This window comes from Eumetopias jubatus, unplaced genomic scaffold (assembly GCF_037043125.1).
Source record: "Eumetopias jubatus isolate StellerSeaLion01/CBP00866 unplaced genomic scaffold, mEumJub1_p1.0 scaffold_1, whole genome shotgun sequence".
Lineage (NCBI taxonomy): Eukaryota > Metazoa > Chordata > Mammalia > Carnivora > Otariidae > Eumetopias > Eumetopias jubatus.
Genome location: NW_028274807.1, coordinates 198,861,610 through 198,876,989, shown reverse-complemented (window position 1 = coordinate 198,876,989; position 15,380 = coordinate 198,861,610). Strand labels below are relative to the sequence as shown.

The 15,380-nt window shown below is 58.6% G+C and overlaps 1 protein-coding gene across 8 annotated transcripts in view; it reads right to left on the bottom strand.

The window, feature by feature from the left end:
* The window catches only part of CACNA2D2 (calcium voltage-gated channel auxiliary subunit alpha2delta 2), a 138,857-nt gene extending 124,285 nt beyond the window's left edge, over positions 1 to 14,572 (bottom strand). For all 8 annotated transcript variants that reach the window (XM_088022146.1, XM_088022144.1, XM_028124464.2 and 5 more), the window contains exon 1: positions 14,358 to 14,572. In XM_088022146.1, coding sequence (XP_087878272.1) covers positions 14,358 to 14,572 — 215 coding nt within the window. The remainder of the gene's footprint in view (positions 1 to 14,357) is intronic.
* Positions 14,573 to 15,380: the final 808 nt, after the last annotated feature.

The following is a 15,380-nucleotide window of genomic DNA, read 5'->3' as shown; positions in this document are numbered from 1 at the left end:
TCAGATGAGAAAAGCAGGGCTCAGAGTGGCTGCCCATCAACTTTGTAAATTTTGTTTAACACAAAGGTTACCTGCTACTTGCCCGGCTGGGAGAGGTGCTGAACGCTCGGCCCCCACCCTCTGTGAGCTCTCCATCTGGGAAAAGTAGGACCTGGGCTGCATGGGTGTGGAAGCACCCAGGGAAGGTGGGCCCTCCGGGCAGGGGAGAAAGGGAGACAGATGGGTGGCAAAGTGCTCAGTCTCCCAGGAACAAATTCCATTCACTCATTCACTCTGGACTAACCGCTAACCGGTGCCCATTACACCTGGGCCCTGGTGCAGAGCCTCCTGCCCTGGGCATCCCAACACTGCCCCATACTTTGTAACTTGTGACCTGGACCACCCCCCACCCCAAGTCCCCTGGCCGGGGGCAGCAAAGAGCCCTGAGCCTCAGTCCCTTGTACACTAGAGGCTGGGGATAGTATGACTGTCTGCACGGGCTAGATGGGGGCTCCAGCAGTAAGACCCTCCTGCTGCCACTCCAGCCAGAGGTGCCCACAAGTGCAAAGCGCTCACAATTTTCCTGATATTTTTGACACAGATATTGTCACTAAAACACCTTGTGGCCAGTCACATAGCAGGTGCTCAAAAAGCATTGGCTAAAAGACCAGATGCTCCATCCTCACAATTCCAAAGTACAGGAAATACGGTCCCATTTTAAAGATTAGGAAACTGAGGCAGAAAATGACTCAAACAAGGCCATATACGGGGCTCTCTTTACGACCCACAGCTCCCTCCACCCCGCCTCAATTCCCGTTGCCTGGACCAGGCTTCCTAGCAGGCAGCAAGCAGGTGTAGCAAGGCCAGCAGAGCCCATGGCTCTGGGTCCTTCTGGAAGCCCCATGGAGTCCCCACCCTCCTCCATGTTCGAGTAATGGCCTCCATACGCCACCAATCTGGAAATCACCTGTGAAATTTATTTCCCCCGGCGCGGGCTCAGGAACCATGTAAATCATCCCACTTAACGGCCTCTGGGATTGTTCCCTGCCCGCCCCTCCCGCCCCAGCTGCTCTGCGCCAGGGAGCTCGGGGCCGCAGGGCCCCAGTCATGAGCTGGGCAGAGCCCAAGCTGTCCTGGGTGCTAGGAGGCACTGTGCAGGGGTGCAGCAGGAACAGGTCAGCAGGGCAGGGATGGAGTCTGCCTGGAGCTTCGGACACTGGGGCTGGATCCATATGGGTAAGGCCCTGCCCTCCCCCACCCCTGCCCCTTGTCCTTGTTCCCCCATCAGTGGCCTTCTCCCAGAGGAAAGTGGGTCTGAGTGCTTTCCCCAGGCCTCCACAGCTTTGACTGGGGGAGGCCCAGGACCACGGGAATGGCAGGGACCCCGAGAAGGCCAGTCAGAACTCCACCTGGAGAATGAGCCCTGCCCCACCTCCCCCACCACTACCAGAGGCAGTGTCTCTTCACCCCTTGGATGCTGCCTAGAGCACCAGGCATAGTTATTATTTATTCAATCTTGCTTCCATTTCTTCTTCACAGTCGGTCTCCCCCACAGACAGCGAGCTCCCAGAGCGCAGGCCCGGCACACAGCTAAGCCAACTTGGGCGGGAAGGGGTCGTCAGGGGCGGTCAGGACCCAGGAGGTGGGTCCTGAGACATGGGCAGGCTGTGGCGTGGTCAGCAGGGTGGATGAGGCAAGAGCAAGTGTCGACACAGAGACACAGTCAGGAAGGAGTGGGCAGCCAGCTGAGGAGGCCTGGTATTCTCCCTGAGACAGGCCATAGACTCTGGACACTGGCCACGTGCACAGGCATCTGGGAACAGCTGGCTTCCACAGAGACCCCAACCAGGACACTCCCCAGAACCGGTATGTCAGCCCCCACCCCCCAGTGCCTGGAAGCCTCAGTCTCCCTTGTTGGGCGGGGGCAAAGGGGGGTGGGTCCTGTGTTTACTTTCCTATTTCCATGCTTCTCTACCTTAGCTCACCTGGGTGGCTCTGGAAGATATTGATCCCTAGGCCCTGCCCCTAATAACATAGTCCCATGGGTTCCTGGACCCCACGTCCCCCTCTCCCCTAAGGGCAGACCTTGGAGTCAGTGCCTGGACTGGGGCAATTCCTTATGAAAGCCACAGGAGGGTGTGTGGGATGGCCTTGGCTTTATGGCACCAGCAAAGCCAGGCCCATCTGGGGGCCCTGTCCCAGACCCTGTAAAAGTTATTTCAGCTTCCAAAGACACAACCAGCTTGGCCTTCAGACACCTGTGTAGACTCTGTTCAGTGAACATTTACTGAGCATTTGGTATGTGCAAGCTTGGAGCTCCAGCCAAGGACAGGTGGCCCCTGCCACTGCCTCTCCCAGGTACACAGCCTTGAGGCGTAGGCAGCAAGGTCTATAGCGAGACAAGAATGAGGGAGCCTTTGGGCAGCCTACGAGGCCCCTGACCCACGTGGAGAAGTCAGGGGAGGCTTCAGGGAACAGTGACTCCCAGTCAATCACTAAGGGGCAGACTGGTCAGCTGGACCACAGGCAGGTGATGCTTGGAGTTGGCAAGGCCCTTTGCAGCCCATGCAACTGCTCCCTGGCTTACTCCATGCTCAGTGCATAGTAGGTGCTTGTTCAGCCTCCACGGAAGACAATGGCTGCTGTCCTTGTAGGTACTTAGTCCTGAGGGCAGAGATCCCCTCCTGGGCCCACTCCTGGCCCATCGGGAGCAGCCCCCTTGTCTATGGTCTCCATAGCACCAGCTTACAGGGTAGGACAGAGATGAGGGCTACACAGAAGGGGTAGCAGGAGAGAATCGTCCTCAGCTGAAGAAGGATCCATCAATCTGGAGGGTCCTGGGAGTGATGAGGATCCTGAGGCTCAGAGGAGGAGGGCAGGTGGCTTGCCCAGACTCCCACAGTGAGCTGGACACAGGCCAAGGCTAGGGTGGGGTAGGATGACACTGGCAGAGGGTGGAAGGGCAAGGGGAAGCCCAGCCCCTACAGCACAAGCCCCTGAGGTTTCTGGGTACCACAGCAGCCAAGGTCTGGCTTAAATACTTGACCTTGCTGCTCATCCACCTCCCTTCCTCTGAGTCTCCCACGGGTAAATCTAGGCACCACCAGGGGCGGGGGTGGGGGGATGGAGCTGGTTGGAAGATGGAGGGTGAGGGGTGGAGTGGTGGGGGGGGGGTGGGAAGTGAATCTAGACTGCTCTGCTCCCCCACTCCATGTATGCACAGGTGGTCACAGTACCATCAGCTCCCAGCCGGCTAATGGGAGAAGGCCTAGAAGGAGACTCAGATCAGAGGAGGCCTGGCTTGGTCTAGAGGACTCATAGCTGTACCAGTAAAGGCCAGCCCCAGAGAGCCGTCTTCCCTCATGTGACAGGTGGGGAACAGTGGCCAGAGGGGCACCCGACCTAGGAGCAAGACAGATCCCAGGGCTTCTCCCAAGACCTGTGCCCTTGGCTGGCTAACCCCTGGACATTGCAGTCAGCCCGGACCCATGATTGATGCAGGGAAAGAGCCCAGAAAGTAAGGGCCAGGGGCAAGGTCATGAGAACACGGCCTTGTTGGAGCATGGATCTTGTCATATCCATCAGGGAGCCAACCAATGACACCCCAGTCCTCTCCATAGAAAGAAGACACGAAAGTATACCCACCCTGCAGCAGCCCCTGCCCAAGCCCAGAACCAAGTCTCACAGGCAGCACCCGACAAGTTCAGGCCCGCCCCTTGGCCATGTCCATGGGTCACTTCCTCAGCTCTGCAGCAGTAGGACACGGCCTCTGTCTGCGTCTTCCCAGTTTACCCACCGTCTCCAAGGACCCAGGGTGCGCCCCAGGCCCAGTGGGAGAGCCAGCACCCGGTGAAACTGTGCCCTAGCCTGGTAAAAGAGGCAGCGCTTGAGGAGGAACAGTTGTGACAGAAGGGCACAGGAGTGTGGGGGCACCCCGAGGGTCCTGTGGTCAGGGGACTGCCTGGAGGAGGTGGGCTGCAGAAGGGCCATGAGAGGCTGTGGCTGGGTGATCAGACCCGAGTACTAGGGTATGAAGCCCGCTTCCACCACTCACTATCTGTGTGATTTCAGCATCACTCAGTGCTGCTGAGCCTCAATTTTTCTTGTCTGTGAAATGGAAATAAAAATGGACTGATCTCACTGGATAGGATACATGAAATACATCACCCAGGGCCCAGCTCATAGTGACTGATGATGTAGTTAAAATAACCACTTTCCTAACCAATGATTCCTTGAGCCTGGATACCCCCTGTTCCCTTCTTCCCTTCCCCTCCTACCTTCTTCCTCACCCCCACCCCATGTTCAGGCCTTTGGTCTGACCCTGTAGCAGAAATCGCCTTCCTATTCTCCATTACTCTCCGCTTCTTGCTAACAAAACCCAAGTCTGTAAGACTCTCTCCTGCCTCCATCCCCAAGGTGACCCCATCCTTTGCTCAAGGGTAAATCCTGATTAGCCGAAGCCAATCACAATGCACTTTCCCTATTGCCAGTGATTGGTTTAGAGTGGACATGTGACCCAGTGCTAACCAATAAGGTATGAGGGGAAGTTGGCCAGGGGCTTCTGAGCCAGGTTTCCTAACTTCTTAAGAGGAACCCAGTATCCCCTTTACTCCTATTGTCTGGTACGTGTGATGCGTGGAGCTATGGCAGCCATCATGTTGCCATGAGGGGAGTCCACCAAGAACAGAGAGCCCCCACTAATAGTGAGGCCAGACAGGCTGAGTGCAGGTGTGGACTTGGTCCTCAATGACAGCCTACACTCACCCACCTCTGGGCTCCCTGTCAGAGGATAAAGGGACTAACCATGATGAAAAAAAATCATCATGCTGTGGTTGCCATGGTGTATGTAAAAACTGCCTCTTTTCCTTGCAGCCAAATATACTCTTCAGACTCGCCTTCTGAAGGGGTAGTAGTCAGCTCAATGCCTACTCTGGAAGGCCCCTGTGCACTGGGGCCTGGGGTTGTCAGAAAGGCCCACAAGGGGTTGGGAGCCAGAGGAAGGCATCGGTCAGAAGGGCTCTTCGCCTCAGTACTCAGGCTGAGCAGGCCAGCCTGATAGAGGGATACGCTGAGCAAAGACCAGAGCTCCTGCTAGGACCTGAGAGTGGTTGGGCCTGGCTGGAGCCTGAAGAGTCACAGGGCTAGTGGCCAGAGACCAGAGCCAGCCCTGGCAGGGCCTCCAATGCTAGCCTGGGAAGTGGGGCTCTGCCCATGGTAGGCTTCCGGGGCACAAGGTCATTGCTGACCCAGCAGGAGACACTGCAGCGTGCCTAGGGGGTCCAGGAAAAGAAGGGAAGACTTCCAGGTTCTCCCAAGGCCACCCCAGCCTCAGCTCACAGGGGGAAAGAAGAAATGTCCAGCTGTGACAGCCCTCAGCACAGAAGCCTGTTTTGTCAGCTCGTTTCTCTTTTCTAATAAATGAAGCTGGGGGCAGGGCTGAGGTGGGTTGTTTTGTTGTTTGTTTGTTGGAACTGGTAGCAGCACCAGGCCTGACCTTTAAGGCTTCAAATGCAGCATTTTAGGCGGCGCCAGCAGGCAAAGAACATGGGGCTGCAGAGGAAAGTTATCAAGGCAAAAATGCCACGTCAGGCTGGAAACGCGAGTCGAGCAGGGGCCCCTACCCATCGCAGGAACACACCAGGCTATCCTTGCCCGCCTGGTGACAAAGCTGTTCTTTCTGAGGGTACCCTGAAATTCTTGCTGCCTCTAAAACGGCAGGGAGGCACCAAAGTCTGTCCCAGAGGGAGGCCAGGAGCTGGGGCCTCACACCACACAGGCGCCTTGCTCTATAGGATTTGCCAAAGGAGGCCTCAAGTTGCTCCTGTATCCCATGTCAGGGGTTTTATTTTTTTACTTTTTAGAGAGGGAGAGAAAGAAGGTAGGGGAGAGGGAGAGAGAGAATCTTAAGCAGGCTCCATGTCCAGGGCAGAGCCTGACTCAGGGCTTGATCTCACGGCCCTAAGACCATGACCTGAGCTGAAAGCAAGAGTTGGATGTTTAACCGACTGAGCCACCCAGACGCCCCAGGGATGTTTTTATAGAGAACCAGTTGTATGTCATAGTGCAAGGACAGCTAAGCTGGGGTCATTCTTTGAGCAGCCTGTATCGAGCACTGGGGATGGGGCCCTGTCTGCAGGCTGTGTGCAGCCAGAAGATGTGGGGCCTGAAGGCTCCTCTCTGCTGCCTCAGATATTTCCTTGTCTTACAATGGAGGTATCTGGGTCCCCAGGGGCTTCTGTGGCTGGGATACATCCTTCCCAAGATGGGAACCATGCAAGGCCCATACTGCCCAAGGAGATGGTCCTGCCCAGGCACCCTGCCCCCTTCCCCCTCCCCCCAGGAACCCTCGCTGGCCTTGCAGGCTCCAGAGCCCTTCTTGGCCACCTCTGCTCTTCGCAGAAACCCCCGCCTAAAATGCTGAGGACACTGGGCTACCCCAGCACGGACAACGCACAGGCCCTGAGAATGCTAGTAAAGCAAAACTTACAGTTCTCTCAGACATCAGAACCCACCAGATCAGGGCCAGAACTCAGCTGGGCACACAACAGCCCCAAGGGCCAGCACCCAGACTGTTTGTTCATAAAGACCCAGTAGACAAAGATTCATCCTTGAAAGGAAGAGACTTTGTGGGAGGTGCCCTAAATAGAGGAACATGTGAGGATCATCAAGCTATTGTACCCCAAATCGTGCCTGCAACTGACTGCACAAGTATCTTCCTGGGGGTGAGAACCCCAAACCTACAGCAGATGCTCCAAGGGATGCCAGTCTCCCTCCCTTGGTGTGCAAATGAGAAGCACCCACTCTAAGAGCAGAAAAACACCAGCCCAAGGTCACACAGCAAGGGTTTCCACTCTCCCGGCACCCCAACCTCCATGCCCACCCTTCAGATTCCCCACAAGGGAAGGGCTGGTTGCAAAGACGCTTCACTTCACAAAGGACTCACCAAGATTCTCTGAGTCCCAAGTCCTCCAGTGCATCTAAATACCATTCATTTTGCAAAAATCTAAATTACAAGGATGCAGCCTATGTGTTTCCTTCACAGACTGTCATCGAGCCAGTTGGTAGATGATCAAACTTTCCAGATCAGCCTTAACTCGGGCTGTTCCTGACATAAAAGTTTGCCGAACACTGGTCCTAATGACCGGGCTGCTGTATTTCCCATGGCCAGCGTTTGCCCAGTGAGCTCTGGCATTAACCTCAAAGGCGGTGCGGGAGGTGGGCACCAAGAGCACATTCTGCGTACGGAGAGAGAAACCGCGCATCTGCCTGCCCACACATACGTGCACACGTGCACCAGCACACACCCACACCCGGGATCATATGCACACACCTACACCTATGTGTATGCATGAGCATGTGCATACACACATACCCGCACGTATGCACACAAACAGTATGCAAGCATGCACACACAGGGGCACATATGCACACACCCACACACGAGCTCGTTTTCGTATACAAATGGACGTTGACACAAGTGTGCATTTACATGAACACACCTAACATATGTGCACACACACACACAAGAGCATACTTCCATACACAGGCCAAGGCAAGGGCCAAGCATGGGAGGAAAGACACGAAACCTCAGCTGAGTCTCAGGTGCCTGTAGGGCCCGGCTGTGCCGTGGGTGTTGTGGGTGACGGGAGAGGTGCCTGGCACTTGGAGTACAGGCCTAGCTGGACTGAGAACCCTCACAGACTGAGTCAGGATCCACATGCCTTTATCAAGCACCCCCTGGGGCCAGGCCCCTCTCTCAGGATCTTTGGTACCCCAGCCCTATGAGGCAGCACGCTCAAGGGAACTCTATTTTACAGATGAGGCCCAAAGACCCAGAGAGGCTGAGGAATTTCCCAAGGTCACACAGCTGGTGGAAGGTGTGGCAGAGCCTCGGTGTGCACCAAGCAGGGCCCTCATTCAGAAAGAGGTGGCCAGCAGGGAAGGAAGGCATCGAGGTGGGAGCCAGGGACCCACGGTCTACCGAGGGCGGGCAGGGAAGAGAGGCAGAGGGGGCGACTCCTCCCCCTCCTCACCACTCCTTTCCCCTTCATTTAACAGAGTCACTTCCAAGGTGGGGAGAGCTGGTTAATGATCAGCAGGAAAGGCTTCCCATGCCCCTCCCTCTCTGCTAAACAATTAGGTTGATTAGAGCTCAAAGTGGGTCAGTCTGAGAAGCAGCTTCAGGACGCCCAAGGTGTGGCCAGAGGCCAGCAGGGGAGGTGCAGGTTCCTCACACTGGAGGAGGTGGGGTCTAGCTGGGTTGGCGGTCAGGCCTCCCTCTGTGGCTAGAGCACAGGGTGAAGAGGAGCGGGGGGGACCCTGAACCTATCTTAATAGGACATTGGAATGTCAGAGTCAGAAGAGCCTAGAAGAGAGGAAACTGAGGCCCAGGGGGAGGAGGGGCCTTGTCCAAGGTCACCACCCTGCCAGCTACCCAGCTGACAAGATTGGGCTGGAACTGCCTTTGACAGAGGGCCCCCAGGACCAGGCTAACCCGAGGCAAGGCCCCTGAGGCCCCACCACGGGAAGATTCCCCTCACCTAGGCCCAGCGAGACAGGGTCTGCTAGTCTGCGAGGTCCCATTCCCCACAGGCTCAGGCACCAGCATCAGCAATGGCCAGGAGCCATGCGGACCAGACAGCCCCAGAGGGAGGGGGCCCAGCTCAGCTGGGAGAGGGACTAGGTGGCCCACGAACAGGATCAGCCCAGGGACACCAAACCTATGGCAGGGCAGGACCAGATGGAGCCAAGCCCCCGGGCTGTGCCTGCATAAAGTAGGGCTCAGACTGTGTGGGCCTGAATGGCAACATCCTTGACTCCTTTAGGGTAGCTCTAAGACATCTCCGTGGGGAATTCGCAAGCCACCCCCCCCACCCCAGGGGCATCCCAATCCATTGGTGGTCACCTGCACTGCCAACTCCCCCTCTCCCCGCCCCCCTCCCGGCCAACCTTAGGCACAGGCAGCTCAGAAGGCTCTTCAGGTTACACAGGACAAGAGAGGAAGGGAAAAGAAAAAAAGCAAAAACCACACATACACCTCCCTCTGGGAATACGAATATCGATTCTGTAGCTTCTTCTTTAGACAGTAGGCACCGGGGGCGGGGGGGGGGGGGACCCAACCTGACATGAACAGAAGCTCCCCAGTTGGCTGGAGGGATTGTAGCCAGCAGTGAGAAAGCCCCTCCACCCTTGCCTTCATGGTACCCTAGACCCTGGTGTTCCCTGCCCCCTGCCCGAGGCCCTGAGCCCTCACTTAAAGACACAGGTCACCAGTTCCTGAGGCAGATCTCAAATCTAAAAGCCCACAAGGACAGCAGCGGGCGAGGGGTATGGGAAGCAGAAGGAGAAAAGAGACCAGCCCCCAGCCACAGACGACACTACCAGCCAGACAGACCCATGCCACAGGCCTACTGACTTTGACTCCCAAACCTCCAGCTGGCCCTTGAATAGTTCCCTAGCTCCAGGTCACACCTGTCCTTAAGCATGGAAACCTCTAAGGTCTATACGGTCTGAGTCCTCTGAAGTCCCCTTGGGGCCGACAAAACTGCCAAGGGACTAGAGGTTTCCATTAACTACCCCCATGCCCCTTCTCTCTGGAATCATATGGAATCTGGAGTGGGAGACGGCATCTCGGCATCTTGAGATGGGAGTCCCTCCTGCCCACCTCTCCAGGCCAGGCAGGCCTGGTCTAGGACTCAAAGACTTGGAGAAGAGGAAAATCTGAGTTGGGGGCCCCATGATCACCTGTGTACATGTGGAAGGGGATGGAAGTGGGCTAGCAGGGCAGCAATGGGCCAAGGAAGAAAGCCCCCTCGAGGCTGCCTGAGACCCAGGAGAGCAGAGGGACACTGTAGGAAGCGTTACAGCTGGAAGGCCTAAGCGTGCCTCACAGGTCTTAGGCCTGTTCATTTTCATCCAAAGACCCAGGTTTTGAGTCCCCACCCCCAACTTCCTGGGCCTAATGCTCAGATGTGCCCAGGCTCCTGGCAGGGCAGCTAAGCATTGAAAAGATCAGTCCTCTTCCAGGCCTGCCTCCAGAAGTTGTGGGGCTTTGGGGAGGGTCTGCATCTTTCCAAGTCTCAGTCTCCTCATCTGTGGGATGGGCATGAGCACAGGTTCTGTGGTCAAGGCCGTAATGTGGTAAGGGCCTGGCCTGAGCTCATTAAGAGAAGACCCACCATTAGCCTGGTGATGTTCCCCACCACAGTCAAGCTGGGTGGGCTTCAGGGAGTGAGGGAGGGAGGTGGCCCAGTGCCTGTCCTCTAGGAGGTGATATCCCATGTGGGTGGGTACGGTCTGAGCTAGGGGCACAACCCAGAGGCCTCCAGACGGTGTGGGTATAGGACCTTGAAAGAGGTATTTAAACCCCTGAGGAGAACATGCAGTGATGAGGGGACAGCATCAGCAAAGCGGAGAGAGGAAGGCGCTCAGCCCATGGGAGCAGGGGGCAAAGACTGGTGGGTAGGGGCCTGTCAGGTTGCAGCCTTAGGGCCGGATGCTAATGTTTACAATAGCTGCCGCGCTGCCCACCCATGGAACCCTCCCTGCCCACCAGAGGCTACATTCCCCTCACAGGAATTCTCACCACCAGCCTCTTAAGCAGATTCTATGATCTCAGTTGGGGAAACCGAAGCAAGATCATCGCAACAAGAGGGTCAGCTCTGGAGGCCAACACTTGAGCCTGCTAGGCCTACATGCCTGACACCCAGCATGTCCACCAACTGCCTCCTCCCAGGAGCTGGCAGGGTCCACCCATCCACATCTAAGGTGCCATGAGCTGGCAGTGCCCACCTGCATACAGGGGGAAGGGAAAAGGAGGCATCGAGCGTAGAAGTGCTCACCCCACTTGTGAGTCAGTCTCTCCTCGGGGACACCAGTGTGACTGAGAATCCAATGTGAGACTCGCCCACAGATCATGAGGGGATGCAATCTTAAACCAGCTCCCCCACCCTCTCAGGGGTTAGTCTGACAGAGCTGGCCAGGAGAAGGTGCCCAATATGGGTGGGGCACAGGGGGGATAGCAGCCAAGGGGCTCCCCAAGTCCTCCACACCAGGAGGGACATGAGCACTTGGCAGCTCTGCATGCCAGTGGTGGGGGCAGCAGGCTGTGAAGCCTCACCCCATCCCTCCTGCTAAAGCTGCGGCAGGTCGTTGGGGAGATGGGGGGGACCCAGATGTGTGATGTTGCCTCCCTCTAACAGGGAGAGTCACAGGGAGGTGAAGGTGCAGGCTCAGAGGCCCAGACAGACACACGTCACCCACCATTAACCGTAGCTAGACTGACGCATGCCCCGTCGTGGGCACTCAGGAAAAGGAGCACGTACTCCAGCTGTCATTAATCTGCTGGGTGGGTTCAGACCCCTCAGGCTGCTCTCAGCTCCCCACCCGCCCTGCCAGAGGAAGGGAGGTGCTGGCCAGCACCCTCACTGGGGCAGAGTGGGGGTAAGAGGGTGCGGCCAGCCACGCAGCTCAGCCTGGCACTCCACCTAGCACTCAGCCAGGGCCCCACAGAGCAGGGGACAGAGAAACCTGGGGACTCCGGAGAACAGGGGACAGAGGTCCCACAAAAGAGGCGGGCAGGGTGGGCCCAGAGCAATAAGAGGGATGGAATGGGCCTGGGGGACCCAAGGAGAGGGCAGAGGAAGGGCCGGGGACAGATGGGAGAAAGACGCAGGGAGAGGCAAAGCGGTTGCCCTCGGCAGGCAGTGGTGGCCATTCGCTATTCACGGCCACAGCCACGGCCATGGCTGGAGTGAGTCGAATTGGAAATGGGGAGGCGGGGGAAAGGGAGAGTGTGCTCTAACTCATTCTCCCCCAACTTCAGCCCCAAATACACGAGTGCACGTGTGCACACATATGTACTCGCTCCTGTGGCCTCCTCCTTGTTTGAAACCCTGATCTCAGTCCAAGTGGGGAGAGGGAGTACCCCCCACCCTCTGCTGCCAAAACCAAAGCCCTGACCCCACCCCAGCTGCAACTCCTCTGCCCTCCTTGATCCAGCGGCTGCCTCAGTCCACTCTCCTGATGGGCAGAGAGCCACGCTGCCACAGCGATGACAGAAATAATGGCCATCGGACCCCAAACCCACACTGGCTTAAAACCCAGTGGCTCGCAGAGCTGGGCCCCGTCGCTCTGCCAGGCGTGGTTGAGGAAATGACTTTGCCGCCTAGGGCCCTCTCCACTGAGGGGCCATTACCCCAGTGCCATGATGCTGAGGCTCCCACTTTGCATCTCAGAAAGCCACCTGTATCAGCGTCTCGTCCTAGCCTGGCCGCTGACCCCGGAGAGTTCAGGGAGGCCGTCCACCCCAAGGCAGCCCCACGGCAGCCGCCTCAGCCTTTCATGTGAGTTCAACAAAAGCCCCCGCTCCAGCTAGCTGCAGTCATGCGGGGGCCCTCACTCGATTCCCTCCCCTTCCTCCTTCCAAGGATCAATGGGCATCCACATCTGCGGGACCAGGGCAGCTGAAGGGCGCTGGCTTTCACGGTAAACCCTGTGTGTCGTCGTCACATTAGTCACTTCCCCCTGGACCCTCAGAGCCGCGCAGCCCCCATCCCACCCCCCCCCGCTCATTCTCTAATTACGGTTTGCAAGACATGTCCCAAACCCTCAAATTAGCTCCAACTCTATCGACAAGAGAAGAGCGTCCAGCTGGAAATGTGCCGCTGCCATCACACCCGCCTCATCGTCTTCTTGCTGGGGACAGAGTGACAGGTGTCCACTCTGGTCAGGGTCTCACACTGTCCTTCCAATTGAGACCCATGGCAGGCCCGACAGCCATCTGGCCCACTGCAGGTTGCAAGGAGAGGGGGCGAGGTGGGAAGAGGTGAAAAGAGACATCTATTTAAACCTTCATTCAAGGAGCTAGGAAATGGCTAGGAAAAAATACTGTGGCTTGGCTTTGAGGAAAAAAGAACAGCAAAAAAACAATGCTTTTGCTCTTTTTTTAAACACTGTGGTTGAAGTCCATTTTCATCACGACAAATGAAAGACAATAACGCACCCACAAGCCCTGAACTTCCATATGATCCTCCTCTCCCGGCGCACCCCCCAATGCACACACTAAAAATCCAGACGGTTGACAGAGGACATGTCCGTGCGGTACCTGTAATTTGCCAACTGATCACCCGCCTAAGCACAGCCAGGCTGTGTGAGGAAAGAAACGACGAGACGGAGACACTCAGAGTGGTGCCTTTTCTGAGTTTGTTTTGCCCTCATCTGGGAGAAGCTACAAGCTGGAGTCGGCAGGTTTTGAGGCAGAAATGGTCTAATGACGCAGAGTCAGCCTCTCCCCTTCCCTGAGGCCAGAACCTTCCCCTTGGCCACTAGCAGCCCATCTACTCATTTCCCAAACCCCAGGCCTGGCTACTGGCGAAGGATTCCAGGGACAGGTGGCTCCACAGACCTGGAGACATAACAGACAGCAAGGTGGTCACCATGGTCCAAAGCCACAGGGGCGAGTGGTGTCTGGGCACTGACATAAGTCCGGGGCATGGTGCCCACAGAAATAGCTGCTGTTCTAAAGGCCACATGCACCCAATACCCACTCCGAGCCCCAGACACATCTGGCCAAGCTCACCAGAGGAGGATGCCCAAGTTTGCGGGCTCTTGGGGAGGGAGAGAAGGCTCAAAAGGACCATGAGAACCAGCAGAAGCGGCAGGGCCACGAGATGCCATTCGCATGCCAGCAGCAGCAGCACAAGCAGGCAGGGGTCCTCCCTGCCATTCACTTTCTGCCTCCATCCCAGCACCTTCACCTCCCAACTGGGCTCTCCAAGGGGACCCTCCCCTCAGGTGGAGTGAGGGGAAAGAACAAGGGACACTGACCCCCTCTGTGGTACTGGTCACAAGAAGGTGCTTGCATCCTCCGCATCCAGCCCTTCCGGTCAAAGGAAAAGGCCAATGAAGACAGGCGTGGAGATGTCCCCCACCTCTGGCTCAAAAGCGCCGGGTTCCCACTGGGGACGAAACGTGGGGCAGACGCGCGACTCCAGCTCTGCCGGGCAGGGGTCGCTGGCCGCCCCCTCACCCAACCTCAAGTTCCCCTCTCACCGGGACAGCGGCAGGGGAATCAGCTGACAAACTCGGAACCCCCCACCCCATCCCTAGGCTTGCAGATCTTGCTCTGCCCCGTTTGGGGGTTGAGGGGGGATAAGGGGCACCGCGGGGAAGTTTCGCGACGCAGCCAAAAGCGCCGGGACCGCGGCTGCCTGCCCTCTGGTCTTGGGGCCGTCACCCCCGGGGCGCAGCCCGCAGCCGGACCCAGCGCCCCCGCCCCGGCGCGGGGAGGGACAGGCGCGGGCCGGGGGGGGGGAGGGGGGCGGAGGGGCGCGCAGGGCTCGGCCGGGGTTCCGCGGCCGGCCGGGGAGGCCACTTACGTGTGCTGCTGGGGAAAGCTGTAGGCAGAGGCGCCGGGGGCGGCGAGCAGCGGTAGCAGCAGCAGCGGCGGCAACAGCAGCAACAGCGGGCGCGGGGGCCCGGACGGCGGGCGCCGGGCGCCGGGGCCGGGCCGGGGACCGCGGCCGGGCCAGGGGAGCGCAGTCGGCGCCGGGCCGGGCCGAGAGGCGCCGCAGGTCCGAGCCGGCACCGCCATGTTTCCATTCAAGATGCGGCGCCGCGGGGAGGGGGGGCGGCGGCGGCGGGGTGGGGGGGCGCGGGCGGCGGGCGGCAATCCGGCCTCTCCGCCTCCTCCGCCTCCTTCGCGCGGGGCCTCCGGGGCTGCACGGGCCGCAGCGCCTCTGCGGGCGGCGCGCCGCGATCTCACCGCCGCGCTGACTCGAAGTGCTCTGAGCGCCCGGCCCGGGACCGGCGCTCAAATAGCGGCCGCCGCCAACCTGCCGGCGCCGCCCTCCCCTCCCGGCCCGCCCCCGCGCGCCCCCGCCGCGGCCACGCGCCCGCCCGTGCCCGCGCGCCCCTCGTGCCCGCGCAGCCCCGAGCCGGCCCTGCTGGCCCGCGCGGCCGAGCGGAGCCCGTGCGCGCGCGTTCTGCGCCCCAGCCGTGGGCCGACCTCCCCGTGCGCGCCTCTGTCCGCCAGCCTCGGACCCCGTGCCCTTCTCCGCTGCACCCGCGGTAGGAGTTTCTGGCCCCGCGGCCCACGGCAGGCGCCTGTGTGACCCCTCTGGGGGCTCGACCTTCAACAGGCTTAAGGCCTGGAGTCACAGGTTTAATGGTGGAATGGCAGACTTTAGCTGACCAGAGAAGAGGGCATCGGTGCTGAACTCACACCCCCAGTGGCTCTTGCCACTTGCAAGAGTCCTCTCTTAGGGGACTCGGGTCCCCACACCATGACAGAAAGAAAGGGCTTGGGTCTCCTGGATCCCTGAGCGGGAACCTGGATCCAGCTGCACAGTTGTGAGGGACTGAGAATGGCAGGATGCAGCCCTCCACAGCCACTCATTTAC